This window comes from Phalacrocorax carbo, chromosome 1, assembly GCF_963921805.1.
Source record: "Phalacrocorax carbo chromosome 1, bPhaCar2.1, whole genome shotgun sequence".
Lineage (NCBI taxonomy): Eukaryota > Metazoa > Chordata > Aves > Suliformes > Phalacrocoracidae > Phalacrocorax > Phalacrocorax carbo.
The window spans coordinates 66,965,711-66,989,851 of NC_087513.1; the positions used below are offsets into that span (position 1 = coordinate 66,965,711).

Below are 24,141 nucleotides of genomic sequence, written 5' to 3' on the forward strand. Positions count from 1 at the left end.
TTAGGTATCCTTTCTTCTGGTGGTGAAGTAGTAGTGATGCCAAGACAAGTGGGAATTTAAAAAAAAAAACAAAACTTGGATCTCATTTGAATACATGTTTCTCTGTTTGAATCCCTTTTTCCTGGAGAAAAAAAAAAAGCAATCTTCTGAAAAATGAAAAAAACCTGTAGTTCCCTAAGCCAAGGGTAGCCACATACACTTAGTATCTATGGTGTCTGCTCACAAAAGTAGATATGAAGGAAGGCCGTATCAGTGGGAAGTTATACATTTATAGTCTGAGAATGTCTAGAAAGATTGTCTGATTGTGTGTGTGAGTTCAGGTGTGGCGATGCAGGTAACTTTAGGGTATATGTGTAAGATCGTATTCTAAATTCTCATAATCTATTTTAACTAATCCTATAGAATATTTTTGACAGATAAAGGAAGTATTCAGCTTTTTCAAGAAACTGATGAATACTGTTTCGTTCACAGCTCTGTTTTTATCCTATGGAACAGCATTTCCCATAGAAGCACTGTTGGTTTTTTTGTACAGACGCTGTTAATCCCCTGAGTGTGTTGGGGCATGCTGACATATGCTGTTTGTCATGCTGGCGTGTATTTTTTCAAAGATAATCCAACTTTGAATGGCATTGTTAAACCATTCTGTAGTAAAGTTTGATGCTTAATCTAGACTCCATAAGGTCATTTTTATAAACCAATCTTTCATTCCAGTATCATTCATGAAAAAAACAAAGCATGTAGAACACAATTTTTAAAATTTTGTTGTTTTTTTTAATATAAATTATTTTTTACAGAGTAAGGGTATAAAATAGAAAAGCACATTTAAATTATATTTGTAAGTCAACAGAATTCCCTTGGAATTTTTTAAAAGCCAAGAATTTGTATAACAAGATCTATGAACAAAGTAAATTAAAATCTCAGGCTGGTCTTTTTGGACCTGTTTCTTGTCTGAATATTTTGGCACATCATAGACAAAGCACTTTTATTCCTTTTGTGCCTATGAAATATTTTGCAAACTACATGTTTTCATACTTTGTAATTTGTCATCACCAACAAAAAATATTGTACCAAAGGATATCTTATTTATACTTTACAACCCTAGCTGGTAATTGACCAAAATAGTACAGGGGTAAGAGTTTATTAAGAACATTCCTTTAATGTGTTATACCATATTTTGTGTGTTTCCTAAAGAATGCCTACAGGCATTTTAGTAGTGAGGCATAAATGCTGCTTTATTTTCAGTTGAAGATTAACTTTATTTTTCATGGTTTTTCATGTGAGACAGAAGGGAACAATTCTAAAGGATTATGGGAAATCCTAATCGTGAGATAAAGCTTAGGGAATTCATAACAAACATTTCTGTCTGAATAGAAGGTAGGCCACGTGCCAGTTTCATACTGGGCATTTCCCCAAGCAGAGTGTCCCATCTGGGTGCGCAATGATTTGTTTACATGAGCCTTCCAAAACTTCACTTACTGAGCTTGAGTAGTTGGGTTAGGGATGAGTAAAAATGCAGATAAGTAGTTTTGTTTGCTTGTTTAGAACAATGGAATATTATGTCCATATGGAAGACTGCTGTAATAAAGAATGTATCCCAATAGAAGCTGACTGAAATACTATCCTCTTCTGTTTAGAACCAGGCACTTGGGTCTGATCTCATGTGGAATCACAAAAAAAATGGTTTTCTGACTCGGCTGTGCTTCGTGCCTGTAATTGTTAAGAGATCATGCAGTCGTTTTCAGTTGTCTGTTCTACTTTCAGCTGTACTACATGTGGAGCATAGAGTACTGTGGAGATGTGTTAGAATTAACTTATTATTTCCCCAATGTTTATACTTAGCTGCCATTTACCTGAAGAACATGGTGACACAGTATTGGCCGGACCGTGAGCCACCTCCTGGCGAAGCAGTATTTCCGTTCAACATTCATGAAAATGATCGTCAGCAGATTCGCGATAACATTGTAGAAGGAATAATTCGTTCTCCTGACTTAGTGAGGTACTTTATATTTTGTAGAGATATTTCTATAGCTCAAGTTTTCAGACCTACCAGACCAGATGTAGTTAATGTAAGAATCTCAATTTCTTGGCAGATGAAGCAAGTACTCCTTTTGAAAATGTAATAATAATCAATTTTACCATATTTATTTGCACTTGTTTTTCAGAAATGTGTTAACCTGACTAAGAGCTCTGTGATGTGATTTGTCCTCTTATGGTGTAGTTTAAAGTGTCTTCTCACACTTGCTGTAGTGACAGCCTGTCTATTTGGCTGATTTAGAGCAGAGAGTATAGAGGGTTATCTGCAATACAGAATTACCCATTCAGAGAAATACTGCCCAAGATATTTTTTGGTTTTTTTTGTTTTTTCTTAGTAGCCCTAAGAATGTTAGCATTCTTGGTTTTATGATGTTAAAACAATGAAGAAATGCTGTTCTCTTTTTGCTGGAAGAAGAGTTAAGATTCACAGACATACTACGATCTATGATTGTTCACTACTCTAATTAACGTGAGGTTGATAGGATGGGGCTAGGCCGTAGTGTATAGATGTTCATCTTTGAAAAACAGAAGAAAATCTTCCTCTCCCCTCCTCTCCACCAGCTATGTTCCCAAAGATGTATTTTTTGTCAGTAGTCATATCCAGAGGAGGAGTGATTGTCTATAGATTGAAATTTGGATTAGAGAAAACACTTTAAAAAAACCAATGAAACCCCAGAATGCATTAGGCTGCTGTAGCGTTGCTGTCACTGGAGGTCTTTATGAATAGATTAGACAAACACCTGCCAGGACTACTTAGATCCTGCACTGAGACAGGAAAATGAACTGAAATGTTGTTTCCAGTTCAGCTTTTCTAACACACTCTGACACAGACATGTAGAATTCCCACTGAAAGAGATAGTTGCTCTTTGCCAAGGTTGAGCTACAAGGTAAGGAAGCTTGTGTTGTTTCTGTGATAATGTAACAAGGGCATGTAGTTTCCCCTGCCATCATGTCATAAATACCAAGGCTAAGTTTATACAAAAGAACACAAAATAATGGAAGTTTGAGGAGTTCTTTTGCAAACTAGTACAGGCATAATTTCATGAGCTGATATTCAAAATGCCCTGACATTACAATGACAATCTACATCTAAACGGATTGTTGAAAACTCCGGGACAATCCCCTGGAGTAGAGGGTTTCTAAGTATTGGTTAAACTTGTAAATTTGTCAAAGATTAAAAAAGTCAAAGAAACTTTACTAGAACTAGTCTGATGCTGTAATACTCACATTTTCACTGTTTGGTTGTGAGAATAAGGAGGGAGGAGGAACCAAATCAGCAATGAGCACAAACTCCAAAGGCTTGAGGGGGAAGGTAAGTTTGTACAGAGCTAAAAGAATCAGTAGGTGGAGGGTACCTTATTGAACTGCTTTGTAATAGTGGCTCCTTGACTGCAAGAGGATACCCAAGGAAAACTAAATATAGAAGAACCAATATTTTCTGCAGGCTTTTTTTTTTTACATTCCTTAGCAGAGCCAAGAGTATTTATTTACAGCTTCTAGTTCAGAGCCTCCCAGCTTTTTCAGTCACACCTTACCTTGTCAATTAACAGTCTTGTCTTCCCTCACCATTGTAAGTGGCATCTAAAAGTGTGTGGAGGGAGAGGGATGGCAAGGTGTTTTTACCTAATTGGCTCTGCCATATGCTTCGGAGGTTGAGAAGTGCTGTTCTAGAAGATCCCAGGAAAACTGTAATTTCATGAGGAACCTCCGGCTTGGATCATAACACAAGCCAATATTGTTTAATAAAAATGTACAAATTTGTGTTTTTGTGGTTGCTTTCAGCCTCATAAGCATGTAGAAGTATAAACATTCATTTTCAGAGTACAAAAGCCATCTGGTTTCACAAGCAATTAATTGTTTTCAAATATTGCCTGACAGGTGTGGAGAGGGAGGAAAAAGGGAGAAGAGTAGCTAAAATGTTCTGAAATCAGTTTCTTCCTTAAAGTTGAATCCCCTGGGATTTTTTTTCTTGCTTTTCCTCTGCCACGTCCCAGAACTCTTTCAGTGCTGTCAAAATGTGTAAGATACTTGTCTAATATGTATATTGTGGCCAATTAACCAAGATTTGGGATCTATCCTTTAATATTAAACACTATGTCATGATCTTATTTACTTGTAATGTATTTCTTTTTCCCTCCTGCCATAGAGCCCAGCTGACAATGTGCCTCCGTGCTATCATTAAACATGACTTTCCTGGCCATTGGACAGCCGTGGTAGACAAGATAGGCTATTACTTGCAGTCTCAAAACAGTGGGAGTTGGCTTGGGAGCCTCCTGTGCCTGTATCAGTTGGTGAAGACTTACGAGTAAGTTGATGTCCATCAGTAGATGAGGAATCGGTACTTTTAGTCTCAGCTGATTACTGAGAATGACATTCTTAAGAGCACTGGCTGTTCTACAGGAATTCAGATGGAAAATGGGAGTTAATAGTTGTCATATGCTTCCTTTTCTGCAAATAAATGAAAACTGTTCATCTTCTTTATATCATCAGTGAACTGAAAGCAGAGATGCCAGCAATAATTTGTATGAATTTACTGACATTTTTTCATGAGGCTTTGTACTTTTGATCTGGTTTAACCCATCTCTGAAAAATTGCGTAAATGTTTATAACTTCTTTTGTTTGAAGACTCCCCAAATATATATATGCTGGATATATTAATGCAAATTATCTTCTACTTCTATGTCATGAATACAGTACTGTTGTCTTATACTCCTATTGCATACTGTTACCTGTACCATCCTCCTGAGAGTCTAAATCCACAAAGCGTAAATTAGAAGTGTAGTGTGCTCTCTCACTCATTTTTTTCTAAATTGTCTGTTGTTAGAAACATAGGTGTAAACAGCACAAAAGAAACGTACATGGAGAAAGAAAGAAAGAATCTTTCAAAACAAAGGAATCATCTTTCCATTTCAATTGCTGTTCACTCCTAGTTGTTCAGCACCCAACTTGGGTTTGGCATTGGTACGAATGTCAGGGAAATTCAAGTTGTTGCTCCTCTGAGCTGGCAATTCAGTAATAAAGAATATTAGTTATTCCTCCCAATATCTGAATTTATATAAGGTAACATTTGTTGTTTTTCATTTCTCTGTTTATACGTTAGAGAATTTGCACAAGGTGTTGAGGTGGGGGCTAGAGAAGGGGAGAGTGAATGAGCGATTGCTGGATATTAATTAATATTTTTCTTAGGGTGCAGAAATTAAATTGCTGGTGGGGAATAGGCATTAGAATCTCCAGTGTGTAAATCCTGGACCAACATTTTTGTTTCCTTTGCAGATACAAAAAAGCAGAGGAGCGAGATCCTCTCATAGCAGCAATGCAAATATTTTTGCCTCGGATTCAGCAGCAAATGATCCAGCTTCTACCTGATAACTCCCATTACTCTGTACTGCTTCAGAAACAAATCTTAAAAATCTTCTATGCTCTTGTTCAGGTTGGCATCTGTGTAAAGGAAACCCAAAACTTTTACTTTGCTGGGCACAACGACCCCCTTCATTACACTCATGGGTGTGATTGACTAAGAATACCAGTTTGGATGGGAAGAGTCATGTACAATAAACAGGTTTTATAAAAAGATGATATTTTTAAATTTTTCTACCTAAAAACTGATCAGATGATTGGCCAGATTAAATTTTTAAAGAACCTAGGTACTTTGGCACATCCTATCTGTAAGCTTACTGGAGAAGTGTTCCTATTTTTATACAGTCATACATAACTTCCTATAAACTGTGTGGGTATCTAGACTGTGCTGGTTGGCCTCTGAAAGTGTCAGTAGTGCATATTGTAGTATAACTGTCAAATAGTTCACTTCAGTAGGTGATGTTTCTCATTCTCTTCTGAAGATCTGGCAGAAATTATTTATCAAGGCACATGCATTTTACAGAGATGAGTTTGGCTTTAACAGGGATGAATTTGGTGAGGAAATACTTCTAGAGAATGAGAAAGAAAACAAGATCCTACATAAGGGGTAGCCTGAAAATTCTTACTGGGGGTCAAAAAGCTAAAATAGTTTGTTATTAGTTGGGGGAGGATGAGAAAGATCCCAAGATCCTATTTTATTTTTCAGTAGCTTGCCTGAATATTGCCACTTTGCTTTGGATTTCGTAGGAAGTATGATTCAATGGATAGTGGCTAGGTGGTAATTAGGAGTACATTTCACTGACTAAAATGCTATTGGTTTACCCAAGCCCTGTAGTATAACTACGTCCATGGTCCCTAAAATTCAGCTGGGCTATTGTGAAGAAGAGAAGAAAAAAAAAAAAAAGAACTGGCAAGTTCTCAGACCAAGGAACTTCCCTCAAATGGTGTCTGCTCAGAAATTCCTCTGTAAACTGCACTTTACTTAAAACCTCATCTTCCTCAGAATTTAACTACCGTAGAAACATAGTCTACCTTTTTCAGAGAAAATGATGATTTCATAACTGTGGTTTGTTTTTTTTTTTCTTATTTTAGTATGCATTGCCGCTCCAGCTGGTGAATAACCAGACTATGACTCAGTGGATGGAGATCTTCCGTACTATCATTGATAGAAATGTACCTCCGGTAAGTTTTAGTTTTGCAAAGACCTCTGATACTTGTGTGTTGGCATTTGAGGAACAGTCAGTGTGAAGGTTTTCTAAGTGTTCTTTTGTTTTAAGGTGTCATCTATTTAAGACTCTTATCCTTGGAATAAGTGGTGTTTCTGACAGAAACATGTTTGAGGTAGTGACGCCATGTAAACTCCAATCTGGGATATTTTGGAAGTTTCCAAATATTTTAGCCAGTTTCTCTCAAATAAGAATCAAAAGCTCATCACAAACCTATAATTTTTCTTCGTTCCTCTTTCTCTTTCATCCCTCCTTCATATTTCCTGAAGAACACAATAAAAATAGTAATTGAATTCATGTTTGTGTGTGTGTAACATTAACTGGTATTTCCTAAGTTTTTTTTTAAATTTATTTCACAACCTTAACATTGTTTTATTAGCTTTTGCATTAGTGTACGATTAGGGTGTGAACATTTGGAGGAGTTAGTATCATGCTTAATTTTTATGCTAGAGTGCATGCCACTGTGTAGTGTTCAAGTGTATGTGAAAGTTTCCACTTTCTAAATATGCATAATTTTGAAAATTAAAGTACAGGCATTGTACAAGTATTGCACATATACAGTTATATTGACTGTTGTAATGACTAGTTAAGATATTTGAGAGTTCCTGAATGTTATATAACTGTTAACAGAATCAAAGCTTTAGTCGATGCTGTGCATTTGTATTAATTTACTCGGCAAGGAATGTTTAAATCATAATTTCTTTCAACAATACAGCTAATTTAAAATAAATATATTTATTTATAGGAGACTCTGCAAATTGATGAAGATGATAGGCCAGAGCTGGTGTGGTGGAAATGCAAGAAGTGGGCATTGCATATTGTAGCTCGCCTTTTTGAACGGTAACAAACTAACAAACCGGTTAAAAACTGAGTTGGGGTTACAAGCCTGTAACATTACTTGAGGTGCGATTAGACAAGACAGTTTAGTTGGTTTAACAGCTCATGGTCACTGAGGAGGTATTTCTGCTGCTGTCCTCTGCGTTGCACTGACACAGCCATTGGTCTGAGCTCTTAGTGGAATGATTTGACTCTCTAAGGTGGCAAGAAGATTGCCCCACAGGAAGAGGTTTGGTTTTGTTTTGATTTTTTACTGCATCCAGCTACAAGTGCTTATAGTCTCAAATATAAAGGCAGGGGAAGATCTGAAAAGAAATCCATAAACATGGAAGTTACAGAGCTTGTGACAAAAAGTTGGCTATATTTATTTGACTATAGTATTCTACCTTATGAGAATCTAAGAAAAGTAAAGTGGGGCATTATATGGGAAATAATAGCTTAGAAAGAACCTGTGGGAAAGGATTCCTTTGGGGGTGGAAGACTCAGGGGTTTTTAGTGTTTTAGAAAATACTGTGTTTTCCTGACACGGTAGTCTTCTCACAATGTAAGTAAGTGTCCTCTTCTTTTTAAAGGTATGGAAGTCCTGGAAATGTAACTAAAGAATATTTTGAATTCTCAGAGTTTTTTTTAAAAACCTATGCTGTGGGCATACAACAGGTAAGTACAGTTCATTTATTTCTGAATTAGTTTATTTTGGCTGAACAAATGTGGTGTTTTCAACGGTGTGCTTGTATCGAAGTTCATTTATTAAACAAAAATGAACAGTCAGGTTTTCCTTTTAGTGACAGAGAAGTTCTTTAGAACTCAGTGCCATACAACTCAGGTATAATAACAGACATTTTCAGCAATTCAAAAGGACCCTGCAGGAAGGTTCTCAGAAAAGGTGAGCGCTGATAAAACAGTGTTATCATCATGTATAAACATTCTAGATATAGCTGGGAAAAAAACCTATTAATGCAGAGGCCTCATGTCATACAAGGGTGTGTTTTCAGGCCAGTCTCTAGTAAGTGCTTCTGCAGCAAATAACTTAGGCACAGTAATCCAATGATACTGTTTTATTTCAGGAAGATACAAGCAGATTAGACAGTGTCTGGAGAACAGCAATAAGAATTATTTTATACCTGGAAAGCATATTTTATGAAAATACACTGTAAATTCAGAGTTTACAAGAAAATTATTTTTGTTGGGGAATGCTCATTATTTGTGATTAACATGGTGTTGTTGAGGCAGTTCTTGTCAGTTTTCTGTGTTTTCCTGCCAGCCCAGCTGTGGGCCTCTGGGAACATGGACTTCCAGGCTTTCAGCATCTCCCTGGTTTGGTGGAATGGCTAAAGCAGTTGGGTCCCTGAAAGCCCCAAGAGTGGTGGCTCCCAGGTTCAGATGTTTTTGGCACAGTTCCTCCCATTTCTCATTCAGCCTGCCATATCCTTGATGACTAGGAGCAGTAGTTCCCAGGCTTTTGGCTCAGCTAAAGCTCTTGGGTGTCCAGGCTTTTGGGTTATGTATTCCAAATAGGCTCCTAAGAAGCCCGGAGAATGCAGTATGCTTTCCTGCTCATGATTCTGGGCTCTTGATTCCTTTTGGCCTGTAAACTTTGAAAAACACCTGGAAATGCTGTTTTTCAAGTGGCAGGTGTTTGGATAATATGTATTTCCAGAATATGTGGCTCCTCAGCTTGCTGCCAGATAAAATAACCCTGACATGGCTTCTGCAGGCTTCATACGGTTTCAATTTCCAATATCTTTGATGCAGGCTGTTGTCACTTCAAGTCAAATCTAAACTAGATTTCAAAATACCAGTATTGCCTGCAAAACAAAATTACTTTTCTCTATCCAGTTTGGTGACAGAATAGTTTATCCATCAGCATATTAATTCTCTGTAAATATGTAAATGTTAAGAACTAGAGAGGAGTGGTTGTGTTAAGGCTGTAAGCTTTAAGTGAAAAGGAAAACAGTCTAGTATCTGTTCTAAACTCCTTGCAGTGTTTAACTCCTGAGAGGAAGAATAGAATCCCATGAGCAGTTGTCATTTGAAATACTTAAAGTTTGTCTGTTAAGAGATTAGGCTGTGTAGCAGAGGGAGCAGTTTAGTTTTCAAGATAAATGAACTAGGCAATCTGCACATTTCTCCCATTTCTGGCTTTTAAATGCTGATTTGTCACCTTTCCTTGCAGTGTTAGTAAGAATTCTATTGTGAATATTACGTTACTAAGCCTTCATTACTTATTCATCAGTTGTTAAGTGATGACATCGTGCTAGGACCAATATGAGATAGACAATTCTTGCCCAAGGAGCATATTCTATAAAAGACTTGAGATCAGACTTAGTACTCCTAATGAAGGAGTTATGTTCAAAAAAAGATTTATTACAATGTTGTGAAGAATTATGAAGTATAATTCTTCTGAAAATATATGGCTTGATATTTTGTTATGAATTGCCCTTGATTTATATTGTTTCATGTACATGTCATGTACATGACAATTCTTTATACTTATTAATAGTTCATCCGCCATAAGTGCAGATCAGTGGCTTTGTACTGTAGGTTTTTCTTAGTAGAGCGAGCCTTTATATTAATGAAGCTTTGTGTGATACAGATAGTGACAGCATGCTAGATGATACTATCTGATGGTTACAACGGGTAATTGACGTTAAGGGTTTTGCACCTCTTCTGATTCAGAGTTTTAGGTGCTGACCTATTTTTCTTTTCCAGTTTAGTATTTCTATTCTTATCACTGTTCTTCCAAAGTAATTTGTCTTCTTTAGGGGCCTGTCCTTAAACAATGAACACAGACACTGCTAACAGATTTAGAAACCAGTTTGAAAATCTCACTGCGCCTTTTTCTTATCTAGTGCAAGTTTTACTGAGGCCTGTGTAAACTGTGAGCCTGTGAATACTGAAGTGATCACATGGTGGAGCTAGTAGTAAAGGTAGACATGTACATAAACGCTTGCAGGACTAGGTCCTTAATATTTAAATGATTTATGATTTTTGGATCAAAGGCATTACAGTGATTACTAACACTAGAACCTCTGCTGCAAAACTAATTAATCTGACCACGTACATTCACTGAAGAGGCGCTCTGCATGTCTATGCATGAGAGAGAATTTTCAGTTTTCATTAAAAAATATCAATTTGTCATTTCTTTAGGTTCTCTTAAGAATCTTAGACCAATACAGGCAAAAAGACTATATTGCACCACGTGTTCTTCAGCAAACATTAAATTATCTGAACCAAGGGGTTATTCACTCTGTGACGTGGAAGCAAATGAAGCCACACATACAGGTCAGTAAACCCAAAAAACTCCACCTGTTTTGCAATTTTAAGAAAGTTTCATTAATATTTCATGCAGTAATCGATCTAGGCAAAAAAAGTGCATTTCTACGTGATGTGGTTTTTTTCAGTATTATGACTACCTTTTATTGCAGATATTGTTAACTCAATTAAATATTCTGTTCCTTAAGTGTTTTCATTTTTTAAGTCTGCCAGACAGTCATAATGTTCTGGGTTTTATTAGTTGCTAGTGTTCAGAACTGTCTAGATTTGGAAATTCTTAATTGATTATAGTGCAAAGATAGCAGGCAAAGTGAATAAGAACTATGAGGAACTGAACTCTGTTTCAAGGTCATGCTTTATAAGCGAACTAAGAACAGGTGAAAAGTGATTTTCATGCTTTTATTTTTTCATATCATAAGCTCCCCTGCTGTAGTTAGTTAATCCCATGACTGTTAAGAGGAAGGACTCTGAAATCCGTTCTCATGTTAAGTGCTGCACTGGTGAGATCCTTCTGCAGAATGCGATGTTCTGCTGTTCATAGACTATGTCCTGAAGTATATTTTGTGCATGGTACTCTAGATTATATAATTACTGCTGCCTGGGACTGTTGCAGAAGGAAAATATGTATATTGTAGGTTTATTTCTGTTAGCCAGAATAAAAGAGGACTGGTTAAAAGAATTTTACTCTTCAGAAAAGTAGGTCTAGTAAATAAGTGCATAGTGGAGGGAAGCTGTACTGGAATTTGATTTTATGTATACTTATGTGTATTTGACTTCTAATATTAGAGTATAACAGAAGAAGTGATATTCTCTCTAATGTGCTACAAAGATGAGGATGAAGAGCTCTGGCAAGAGGATCCGTATGAATACATTCGCATGAAATTTGGTAAATGTTTGTGTTTAGCATTTATTTTCTGCTTTCATCGTAACTGTACACTATAGTCTGAACAGCATGGCCACTGTAACGTGTCTGTCTTCACCAGCGTCCTGAACAATAGGAAGAACAACATTATTTTCTTAAATCCCACCCATCTGTAGTTAAAAGATGATTCTCTTAATGTTGTTTTTTCTACTTCACATGTGCTAGTGCAGCCCAGATGGATGGGCTTGCTCACTTTTTAATGCCAGTTTCAGAATCCTGAATTGCAGATGTGCCAGCTGTCTGCAAGTTCTTGCAGCTCTCACTCTGACCAGAAGAGGCCCAACTTGCTCTTTCCCTATTGAAAATTGTTAATGTCTGCAGCGGTTTTTTGCCAGTTATTATTATACAATTGCAAGATAACGAGATATACGTATTCTTTCAAAACATGCAGTGCAAAATCTTAGGAGCATCACATAGGACCATATTATGAATAACTACTTTTATTGGAAGAGTCATGTCATTGAAAAAGAGAAGAGTACTTTAAAAATGTAGGAAATTTAGCTGGAAAACTGCGGTAAGCTGGGCACCACAGAGCTATGTAGCATTTGGGAATTTTTAATTAGCTGATTTGGGATTAGCATATGTGAAAACAGAATTTAAATGTTCATAGAATAATTAAAAAAATGTGGAGAGTTGTTATGCAAAAAATGAATCACTATAGTGCTGATATCTGGGGTACAAATACGTTGCTGGTTTTAGTATATGAATTTAGTTCTTCCTGTGTAAGCAGTGAATCCTATTTTTATAGGTAGCTGAGACAGTTAAATACATGTTTAAATTGTATTGTGGAAGGTAAAAAAAAAAAGGAAGCATGAAAATACATTAAACTGCAGTTTAGTGAGGCACATCTGTGTTTGGAACAAGAATTCCAGTAGTCCGGTTGTATTTCTTAATCATGTTTTATCTTCATGTTCTCAGGAAAAGTTAGTGTATAATTTTAACTGCATTTTAAGGTTACTTTTTAAGATCTTTTTATCTAATTCTATTTGTGTAGGGATGTTTGGATTAGAACGTGTTTGGCCGCACAGGGTTGTGTGGTTTTTTTGTTTTAAGATATAAATTATATTTTCAATAGGATTAAAGGAGTTTTACTTGTAATGAATGAAGCTAAAATGCTTCAACTTTCAGTGGATTTAAAACCACCCCAGATCCAAGTAGTTTTTGCATACAAAAAGTTTCCCATGAGGTTTTAATAAAATCAAGCTGAAAATGTGTACATATGGTATACAGATGGTACCGGAATGTATTGTTGTTCTTCCTATAGTGGTTTTAATTAAAAAAGAGCCAGGATTTTTCATCCCCTAACTACATGGTCTCAAAAGAATTAATGAATAAATAACGCGTTCCTAATAAAGCGAATTACGAGTGGTCAGTAGATTTGGAGGCAAGAAGTAAATGCTTTCATAAGCTACGTGACATAAGCTTGGGTCTGACTCTTTGACCATGAAGCATACACAACCATATCAATACTTTTGAAGTTACAGATTCACCCTGATTTTGTGATATCCCACAAACAAGATGGTTTATAAAAATTTTATTATTATGTCATTCAGAAAAGGATTTTTTTGCCTTTTTTTTTTAATTTGTTAGATGTATTTGAGGATTATGCATCCACTACAACAGCAGCACAGAATCTCCTTTATACTGCTGCGAAGAAGAGAAAAGAGGTATGGAACTAGTGTTTTTTAGTTATCTGAAGTTTCCTTAATAATGTAATTTTCCCTTAAATTTGAAGATGCTACAGGAAGCTAGTCACGAAAAATCTACTTGTTAATCCATAGTCAAATGCTTTCCTGGCTGAGTGTTATCAATTTTGGGAAAATTAAAATACGTGTGTATGTATAAATAAATAAATCAGTGGATTCCTCTTGCAGCTTTAAAATAAACCTGCCGAATACAAACAGGGTTGGAATAGATGTACTGGTATTTTCCCAAGTTTACAAACAGCCTCTGTCATGGGTATTCTGAGCTTCCCAAACTGTAGCAGGGGAAAAGTGAACCTGATCCTTATTAATTTTCACTGATGCTATTTAAAATCCTGTTGACAGCAATGAAATTAGCAAGAATTGAACCAATGTCGTACAGCTGCTCTTTAAATGAGGGCATAATTTTTCTGTAGGTCTTTCTATACTTAGAGTGATCTGTACAAAAGTACCTGGTCAAACCCTGGAAAGCATATGTCAGTTTGCTAAAAAGGCAAACTTTTTTCTGGGTACCATTTTAACATCCAGTAAACATGGAGCTCTGTTTCCAGCTGGGTTTTCAGAGAAGAGCATAGTCTTTACATCAGGTGGAATAGCCTGTGACCTTTCTACTTCTTTATTGTCAAAACAGTCCTTGCCCACGGACCTCATTTTCATAACTTGTACTGAGACTGTCAAAATGTCATAACAGCTGAAAAGCACATAACGGGTGTGGGAATGACATGAAACAATTGGTTTTGCCAAGAAACCTTTCTAAGTCTAGTCAACTTTAGAAGTTACTGCCCAAATCAAGCAATTAAAATAAGTCTATGAGGTTTTAGTCCAACCTGTTCTTGAATATTTATATATTCATACATACATGTGCACAAACATGTATTTATATATGTGTGAGACAAGCCAGAAGAGAAGTTAAGGAAAAAAAATGGGTGAGGTACTGTTTGAGCTTCTTGCCTTTTCATGACTTTTTTTGATTTGCCTCAAGACAACAACAAAAATACTTTATTTACCATTACTAACAAGGAATTTCAAAGAGATTAATTTAATTTTGACAAGTTTGCCTGAAAAGTTGAAAAAAGAACCTTCTAAATTTTAACTATGGAAAGATGCTACACACAGTACCTCACAGTTGCTTTGGCCAAAATAAAATTTCTTCTTAAAAAGGTCATATGACGTTTTAACTTAAACAATGCTATTTATTAGAATAATTCGGCAAAAGGAGATCATGTGTTTTCTGTCTTGCATAGGTATTACCAAAAATGATGGCATATTGCTACCAGATTCTGACAGAGCCAAACATTGATCCAAGGAAAAAAGATGGTGCTTTGCATGTTATAGGATCCCTAGCAGATATTTTACTGAAGGTAGGTGGGTAAAGCAGTAAAAAAGGTTTGTAATTCTTACTATCAACAGCCATTTCCAATAAAAAAGTCTTAGCATATAAAGGACGGCTAGCCCTTAGCCATATTTATAAAGTCTGTAGAGAGAATGCACTATGCAATAAGAATCTGAAGGTTTGTTTCTTTAAAAATATTAACATTCTTTCCTGGTTTTTATATTCCGATTTTATATGCAGATTTTTTTTCTCAGGTTTTTCCAAAGCTCTGTTTGTTTGCTACAGAACAGTCCCTTGGTCCTCTCCTGCTTTACTAGTAAAATAGAAGGGTGTTAAAAAAGCAAACATGCATTCCATCAATAACATTGCCTATGATTCTTCAGCAAACCCCCCAAAGCCTGCACTATTGTGGGCTGCTTCTGGTTCCAGAAAAATGTTTACTTAACATGTTGCAGGAATGTTTTGTCTAGCTTTCCAGCTTTCTTACCCTGCGATGTGTGGCTTTAAGTTTTATTTCATCAGCCAGTTGGGAGTTTTGAAAATAACTGGAAAGAGCACAGAGTTTCTATCCTTCCTCCATTTTTTTATAGATAGTATCTTCAGAATTTTGATTATTTTTCTGGAATTTGAATACACATTTAATCCACACTGTTGCTCTCTAATGTAATATTGATTACAGTTTTCCTTATGCTTTTGTAGAGATTGGAGTCCAAAGTATGCCCTCTTTCCACGTCAAAAATAACTGCCAAAAAGTTATCACTTTTAGCATGAGAATGGTGGCCTCATGCTAGAGGCTTCCTTTTAAAAGTAATTTATTTTATTTTACGTGACTTGTCTCTCTGCACAGGATGTGTCTTTATGTTACAAGCAACATCCTACCAACATATACTATCTATTTTTTACTAATGTACCAACCCATGATCTGATCTGAAATCCTGAAACATCAGTAACTTTTGCAGAATTTTTGTAGATTACGTTGGATTGTAAATGCCCTCGTCATGCTGGAGGAGGATATTGCTTGTGTTGTTAGGAGCCTTTCATACTGACTGGTGGTTTCTAAACTCATTTATACCTGTTCTGGGGATAAAAAAGGGATTTATTCCAGTATACTGCTCCTATTTGAAATTTTCAATCTTGAAAGATGAGTTTCTAATATACTTTATAAAAGAATAATAACCCCCAAACACTGCAGACTCCTCTCAACTCTAAATTACTTGTGTTTGGGATTTGGCACATTGAAAAATTCCATGAACTCTTTCTGCATAAAATACTCGACTTGTAAGTGCTTTCTGGCTGGTGAGCTGACTGTGCTATAGATTGTCAGGAGCTCGTAGATGCAATGACCCTGCCTTAACCACCTGGCTCTCCTCAGTGGCTCCAGTTTAATGCGCACTAACCTCTGGCCTGTGTGCACAAGGAGAAATTCTTTCCCATTCTCTATGTTTTATTCCCTGCTCAGTTCTCCATCTGCCTCTCTGAAGGTTGAGGAATCAGTGTGGGGAAAAAAATGTTGTATGCATTGGTGAAGTAGAAGTGTAATCACCAAAGATACATTTTGTATTGAATGTCCACTTTCATCCTCTTCCTATCTTAGCCACTGAATCATTCCTTTAGATGGTAACACAGTCCCCAGCATATATCTTTTCTAGTGTCCTGGGGCTACAGGTGCTAGGAAAGTCCCAAGTCTCCATGCTGGTGGTCCTGGCTTCCTGTGGATATCTTGGGATTTGCCAAGGCTGGAATAATGAAGGATAATTTTCATCAAATATCCTTCTCCAGCCAAGGAGAATTCTCTCACAAAGGAGTTACCATAATGAATTAATAAATATGAAAAAAGATGTGAGTTACTCTTGTAGTGTGTAAAATAATTAATTTTGATGCTTGTAGTAAGAGTAGGTCATTTGAAACTCAGATCTGTTTCATACTAAGCTTATACTTATCTTCAGGTGTGTATGCACTCCTTTGAATGGAGGTACTAGGTTATTGATCCTAATTAATTTTCAAGAAAAATCAGCTTGAATCAATTGCCTTAAAATGAAAATTCCCATTTACAGTATTGTAATGAATATTATAGGTACAGTTCTTTCACTTACCTGGCTTTGAACTTGCTATGCTTACGAGGTTTGTTCAGTTCAAGGTACGAGATCCAGATCTCTTTGTGAGAGAATACCTTTATTACACAGACAAGTAATTGTATTTCCCATGGTTGATAGTTGAAAGCGATTACTGGCTACAGTGAAGTATGTAAAATGAATGGTCTCCAAAATTAATTTTTATTTACCGCAACAGAAGACTGTCTTCAAGGATCAAATGGAGCTGATGTTACAGAATCATGTATTTCCATTGTTCATGTCTAACCTGGGGTACCTCAGAGCTAGAGTAAGTCCACCAGTTATATCAGTTTCAGTATTTGCCACGATTCTTTCCTTTGCAGTTTGACTTCATTCTGAATGTTAATGAAAGGAATAAAGCAAACACATAGTAAATTTTCAAATAACAACCTTGTACAATAATTTTTCAGCTTTGCGATTTAAAAAATTATTTGTCAGTTAAATGAATTGTTGGAAAGTCTGTGTCGTACTATCGCTTACCTCTTCAATCAGACTGGAGAATTGGAGCAGTGGTTCTGGCCCTTTAGTGAACATTTTTCATCAGCAGATATCAGTAACTAGAGTGGCTGGATGGCTGTGAAGAATGGGTAGGGTAGATAATGTCAGTTTCAGTGTAGCTTGAAGAAAAGCCGGAGTGCCCGTATCAGTCATAAATGAACAGTTAATTTTCTTTAATTTCTGTTCTGATTTTTTGTCTTCAAGAAGGACCAAAGCTATGAATGCCGGTTATGGGCATACTGAATTTATTGGAATTTGGGAAAGGAAAATAAAGAACTGCTTGAGTGCAAAAACTGTGTTACATTTACTGTATGAATACACCATAACTAAGAAGAAAAAAAAAAAGGCAATACATGCAAACAGAGAGATAGTTAGTGTTGAATCAGTAAAAAAAAAAAATGCTAAAAATTGCAGTAGTTCCTAACTTACTTTTCTTTCTGTCATGCAGTCCTGTTGGGTACTTCATTCATTCAGTGCTTTGAAATTTCACAATGAGCTAAACTTGAGGAATGCAGTAGAGTTGGCAAAGAAGAGCCTGATTGATGATAAGGAAATGCCCGTCAAAGTAGAAGCAGCCATAGCTCTTCAGACGTTAATAAGCAACCAAGAGCAAGGTATGCTACGGTGATTCACCAGTTGTATCCACTGATTTTCCCCCCCCACCCCCCGCCTCTTGTAGAGATGACGAGGTTAGTGCAGATTTATCTAAACAATTCTACCATTTAAAGACATAGATTTCAGAACATGTCATCAGGGTTCGACAGCTTCACTTCCTCATTAGTTACTGTATATATTCCAGAATCCTGACTTCAGGTTTTCACAGCGGGTCTCTGCACAAAAGAAGTTAGAATCAACATATTTCTATTAATAAAGTAAATAGTACCTGTCTGCTTTTTCTTTAGTGAAGTGAAATAGTGTGTATGTTTAAGAATGAATGCTGCCTACGTATGAGGGCATGTAGTCCTCCAAAACAATGGATTTCTCTTGTAGCTGGCATTTCAGTATTGAGTGTGGTAAATGTACAATTTTTTTACTTTGTTAGTCTACTAGTTATGGGCTGTAGAAGTGCCTTGAGTGGGTTTTTTTGCTTCCTTTTTTTCCCCCTTTTTTTTTTGTTAGTGAATTAAACTTAAAAAAATTAATTTGTTCAAGAGTAGTCAGTTACCTAGTAGTTTCGAGATACTATATATTTGTGTTTTGTGGCTGGTTGATTTCACCTAGTTTCAATTGGGTTTTTTAGCCAAGGAATATGTGAAGCCGTATGTAAGGCCAGTTATGCAAGAGCTCTTGCACATTGTTAGAGAGACGGAAAATGATGATCTTACTAATGTAATCCAGAAGATGATCTGCGAGTACAGTCAGGAAGTAGCTACTATCGCCGTTGACATGACTCAACACCTGGTAAGAGACAATAGTAAAATAACAATCCGGTCAGAAGCCTAGTTTGGTAAACATTTAACAAACTTTGAAGTGCACATGGTTTAAGGTAATCTTTATAACGGTTCACCTATAGTATTCACAGTTTGTTTTTTTTTTTATCTATGAAGTATCTTTAAAAACTATAGTTTTTTCAAAGATACTGAATTTTGTCACTGGTTCTAATGAGCCAAGCTCTAACTATTTAACATTTCAAATGACTTAACATAGCCAGACTTCTCAAAAAGAGAGGAGTTTTTAATTTTCTGTACTTCCCTTTCAAAAGTAAGGAACATATTTTGCAATGCTGACAGCCCTTACAGATAAGGCATTGCTGCTGTTGCGTTAGCTGTCTTGCTTTTGAATGACAAATTAGAAGTATGAGTTTGCTCTTGACATTCAATTTTGTTGTTTTTTTTTCAAAGGCTGAAATATTTGGTAAAGTACTACAGAGTGAGGAATATGAGGAAGTAGAGGACAAAACAGTTATGGCCATGGGCATCTTGCACACAATTGACACTATCCTGACAGTTGTGGAAGATCACAAGGAGGTGAGATTTTCTTTTATACGTCTTTCCTCCTGCTTTTCCCTCATGGCCTTCATTGATGACAACAAGCACTTCTATGTATGTTGCATCACTTGAGTCAACATGAATGCGCATTTACTATAGCAGGATGGTGAATGAATACCAAGTGATGTCTGTCAAGTTCAAATTTAAAGCCCAGTTTACTTTTGTGATTTCTTCGTTGTTTGGTCTCAACTTCTAGGAGGATTTAGATCCTGAGGGAAAATCCTTAGCCCTTATTCTGGTAAACACTTTATTGGCTAATTGTATTACAGACTGTTAAAGTAGATTTTAGGGAGAAATATTTTGCATAAGGCTAAACAGTGATGATTCATATTTTGTTGTTTACCCAGCAATTTCTTGGATAGAATTGCTAGGAATTCGTCTCCCAGTTGTGGTGCAATGTAAGTCTACATTTCACATGTTCAGGGAAGAAAGAGATTCTTTCTGCTCACACCACCTGGGCTGACTGAGGTAGGAAGGAGTTCAGTGACTGACCAGAGAGGCAAAGTCAGTCAGCAGCTTTAAGCTCAGTAGGCATAAAAGTGCTTGTCCTAGATTGTTTTGCTTCCTTGATTTACGATGAGAATGTTTCATTGCAAGTGTGAAATCTTTTTATGAAGCTTACAATTTAAAAAATATATTAATTAAAACACTAATTAGTTTCTTGTAAGACCATTGTGTTCATTTGGAATTCAAAACATCTTTCATTCCTTTACAAGACCCCGTTGCATCTTTTGAAAGCTAAAGTGAAATCTGGTAGCTAAGCTGAGCATCAGGAATGATAGTCTGAAGTGGATCTTTGAGTTTTAGCCTGGGAAAACCTTTGGGGTTGGGGTATTTTTGGTATCAACTTAGCAGCTTGCTTTTCTGTGAAGCACAAACTAAAATATTGTGCAGACTGCTTTTCATCTCAGGATCTTAAATTGTTTTAGAAGTGATATAAATGATACAGAAATGATCTATGAGGGTGAAAACTCCTTAGCACCATTAAGTATGGAGAGAGTTTAGGGGATGATAACTTTTGAGTCAAGTGTCTGAAGGTAAGTGGATGAATCTGTGGTCACATACCTAATCCCTTTGCTAGAACAAGCCCAGAAAGCCTGACAACCTGCAAGATTATGCCTGTATGAATGACCTGTGGTAATAACATGAAATGTGTGTATTCTCTGGTTTTAATTAGACTTATAATGTGGCCGTATAGTTCTCCTTGTAATTTAGTTTAATTTATAAATGTAGTCTCTCTGTCCAAGGTGGCAAGGCTGAATCCTGACTTCAACACAGTTGTATGCCTCCAGTTTCTGCATGTGTTCCTCTTGCTAAGCCTGCTCTGGGAAGCTCTCCATAGACCTTAGGCAAAAGCACCTCTTCCTTTCTTCCTTTTAACCCATTCTACTTCAGAGATTTTGGACAGAGGCTTTATCTCAAACACTTTTGAGTACAGGGTTACTTTATATCCAGACAGGACAACAGGCAGGTTTTGGTAGGATCTATAGAATAACCATAAAACAAGATTTTTTTTTGATAAAGAAAAATGCTGTTAGTGACAAGTTTTAAAGCAATACTGTTTATTGAAAATTTGAGAACTTACATCAGTGAGACCTTATTTCATAATATTGTGATTGTTAATGCAGCATTTAAAGTGTTAAAAGCCTTTTGGCTTTGAAGAACTTCTTAAACTGAATTCGTGAAATACATTGGTTAAATTACTGTATTTCTAAGTTTTAAAATAAACTGCTTTATGTTTTTATTTCAGATAACTCAACAGCTCGAGAGCATTTGTTTACAGATCATAGGCCTTGTTTTGCAGAAACATGTTATAGGTATGGTTTAGAGATAATTTTCAGAAAAACATTACATGGTTTTACATATAAAATTCCTAAATTATTGAAAACAACAATATGTTCCTGAACAGCACATCATCTTCTTTTGTGTATTCTTCTTTAGAGAAAAAAAGGTATTAATTTTCAGTTATGATTTGTTTCTCGTGATCTTCTCTGGTATAGTAGTCAGGCTGGTTATTTTGTTTTGGAGGTCAGACTCAAAAGCAGATGATGTGGTTCTGATTATAGTTGTAGCTAGCTGTGATAAAGGACAATGTCTACAATTACATTACTATTTTATGTACATGGTCTGCAATTACTGCTTTATCGTTACCTTTCACTGAAGAGCTACACAGTTTTGTGATAAGGCCTTTAAGAAAACACAAAGGTTGAGAAAATAAAAATAGTTTTCAGTAAATCGCTTAAAAGCAATGTCTTTGATGTGCTGGTAATATATTTTTCTGGTGTGTATTTATAAGGAAAACCTATGCATATTGTTGTAACTATAGCAAACATAAGGCCCGCCTAAAAGAGTCTTTTCCAATATGTATTATTTTTCTGTGTATTGATTTAGTGACTAATTGCTGTCTTCTAGTTGTTATATGACTTGGGGCTTGGTTTCAGATTTAAAGGTATTTGCAGGCTAAATTCATTTTTTAAAGCACTCTATTTAAAATTGTTTGTCCTCTCCAGAGTTTTATGAAGAAATTCTCTCCTTGGCCTACAGCTTGACATGCCAGATGATTTCACCTCAAATGTGGCAGCTTTTAGGTGTTCTATATGAGGTTTTCCAGCAGGATTGCTTTGAGTACTTTGCAGGTATGATCACTTCCGTTCTTTTAATGTTCCCACTGTTTGGGAGTTCATCTCTAAAACCCACCTTAATAAGGGTCGCTTCCATTTAGTGTCTTGGTTTAAAATGTATGTGTATTTGAGTCATGCCCTGACCGTCTGTTTAGTGTGGGAGTATAACAGGAGCATATTTAAGTAGGAGAAGCATGTTCAAATCTGTCAGTGTGATCAGCTGTTGTAGGAGGTCCTGAACTCGAAGAAAGTTGAAATATACAAAGTTAATGTGAAACTACAAATTAATTGATTAAAATGTAGTCCTATTCTATTCCCTCTCCTGCGAATACAACCTGCATGGTGCACTTTATGAAGAATTCTGCTAGAATAGACTTTTGCAGAGTTGGAATTTCCAATCGTATCCAAGAATCTGAGCTAATGAAACCCATTATAGGAATACAGTCTCACTGGTTGGCACTTGCATGGTTTAGTTTGTGATTCTCTTTTGCTCTCCCTGTTCTGCAGATATGATGCCTCTCTTGCATAATTATGTGACCATTGACACTGATACTTTACTGTCTAATCCAAAGCATTTAGAAATCATTTATGCTATGTGTAAAAAGGTAAGGCTTCTGGTTCTTACTGTTGCGCTTATCACCGGTACTTAACAGTCAGATCAGCAGAGTGACCTGAGCATGCCAGGTGGTGGCCAGTCATTTCAGAATGAAATGAAATTTGATCTTGGCTCAGTGCCAAGTACATATAGCACCTTCACACTTTTTAAGTGACATGCTTTTTTAAAAATTACATGCACAAATCTGTGTGGGAGAAAGTTGCTGTTTGCCTTGACTCTCTTCTATGAACAGCTATTTTGGTAAGTAGAGGAATTAATGAAGCCTGATTTCCTTGGGTTGTGTATCTTGCAATTGAATTGTCAGCTAAGGTGTGAAGTCATTTGAAGTTCTGCCTACGTTTATAATGCTTCTCTTTTATGCTGATTCTCTTACGTATAATAAAGTATGAGATCACGCTGCAGTCTTTCTCTGATTTTGGGTGTTGTAGAGTGTTAGGCATCTAGCTACCTGCTTATTTTTAAGAAACTTACAGAAATTGAATGTGTTTGAGAATTCTGCTTCTTTGTCAGGTTTGATTGATGCTGACCATGGGGTTGAAATGTACTGAGAAGCAGCAGTCAGTTTCACATATATGTGCATGTACACAGAGCGATTGTTAAAGTCTTGTTTGTAATCAGAAACTAGCCTAGAGATAGGACTTCATTTGCCAGGCTGTTAATCTGCCAGTGTCTATTAGAACTGAAGTCAAAAAAAGGGAAACAGAATGTGGAAAACATCAATGATTCTTAGAAGTAACATTTTCTTTAAAAAAGGGAAAGAGATGACAGATAAAGAATACTAACATTCACAAGGAGCTATAGCAATTTCCTCTAAATTTTTAAATTCTTTTTTTAGCCACTTATCTTTGTTTATGTCCTGTAGGGATGGTTTTTTATGTGTATTAATTCCACACAAAAAATAGCATGAACAGATACGTACATACCATGTAGAGGGTTTTTGATGCAAGCAGGTACAGGAGCACTTGCTTTCAAAGTTGTCAGTGATTAATACTGATAAACTAAATTGTCATTCTGGTTGTTAGGTATTAACAGGAGATGCAGGAGAAGATGCAGAGTGTCATGCAGCCAAACTCCTAGAAGTAATCGTTCTTCAATGCAAAGGACGGGGTATTGACCAGGTGATATACATTGAATAGGTCTTCTCTTACTGGTTTCCAATGATACGTGTATGATTCCTGAGAAAAGTGGTTGGAATTAGAGAATTTGAGGGAAATGTGAAGTGTAGGAATGAGGGGAAATACAGAAAGAAGTAAATGATCTCAGGAGAATTTGTGTGGTTGGTTTTTATTTTTTTCTTTTTTGGGGGGGATTAGAGAGTAGAGAGCATGACCAGAAAATGAATGTGGACTGAATAATAAGGATATAGTATAATATGCAGGATTGTGGGGTCTGTGGTTTGTTTTAGTTTGTTGGTTTTGGTTTTTTTTTTGCTTTCTCCTAATAGGATTTCCCTTTCCATGCAAAACATATTGCTAAAACTGTTGTGGCTGAGAGGTTAAGTATACATATCCAGCTACTGAAGTTGTTTCTCCAAACAGTATGAACTTGGTCTTTTTTAATATTTTGAATTACTTGGTGCATTTGGAAATGAAGAAATTTTAGCATGGCTAGATTGTGATTGC

At 36.2% G+C, this 24,141-nt stretch overlaps 1 protein-coding gene across 1 annotated transcript in view; it reads left to right on the forward strand.

The window, feature by feature from the left end:
* The window catches only part of IPO8 (importin 8), a 50,865-nt gene that overhangs the window by 9,098 nt on the left and 17,626 nt on the right, over positions 1 to 24,141 (forward strand). The window contains exons 3-20 of the mRNA XM_064458028.1: positions 1,840 to 1,996; positions 4,181 to 4,339; positions 5,308 to 5,464; positions 6,484 to 6,573; positions 7,363 to 7,457; positions 8,027 to 8,111; positions 10,602 to 10,736; positions 11,514 to 11,613; positions 13,240 to 13,316; positions 14,597 to 14,713; positions 16,975 to 17,064; positions 17,743 to 17,908; positions 18,535 to 18,695; positions 19,136 to 19,261; positions 21,033 to 21,099; positions 21,793 to 21,918; positions 22,411 to 22,508; positions 23,542 to 23,637. Of these exons, the coding sequence (XP_064314098.1) occupies positions 1,840 to 1,996; positions 4,181 to 4,339; positions 5,308 to 5,464; positions 6,484 to 6,573; positions 7,363 to 7,457; positions 8,027 to 8,111; positions 10,602 to 10,736; positions 11,514 to 11,613; positions 13,240 to 13,316; positions 14,597 to 14,713; positions 16,975 to 17,064; positions 17,743 to 17,908; positions 18,535 to 18,695; positions 19,136 to 19,261; positions 21,033 to 21,099; positions 21,793 to 21,918; positions 22,411 to 22,508; positions 23,542 to 23,637 (2,102 nt within the window). The remainder of the gene's footprint in view (positions 1 to 1,839; positions 1,997 to 4,180; positions 4,340 to 5,307; positions 5,465 to 6,483; positions 6,574 to 7,362; positions 7,458 to 8,026; positions 8,112 to 10,601; positions 10,737 to 11,513; positions 11,614 to 13,239; positions 13,317 to 14,596; positions 14,714 to 16,974; positions 17,065 to 17,742; positions 17,909 to 18,534; positions 18,696 to 19,135; positions 19,262 to 21,032; positions 21,100 to 21,792; positions 21,919 to 22,410; positions 22,509 to 23,541; positions 23,638 to 24,141) is intronic.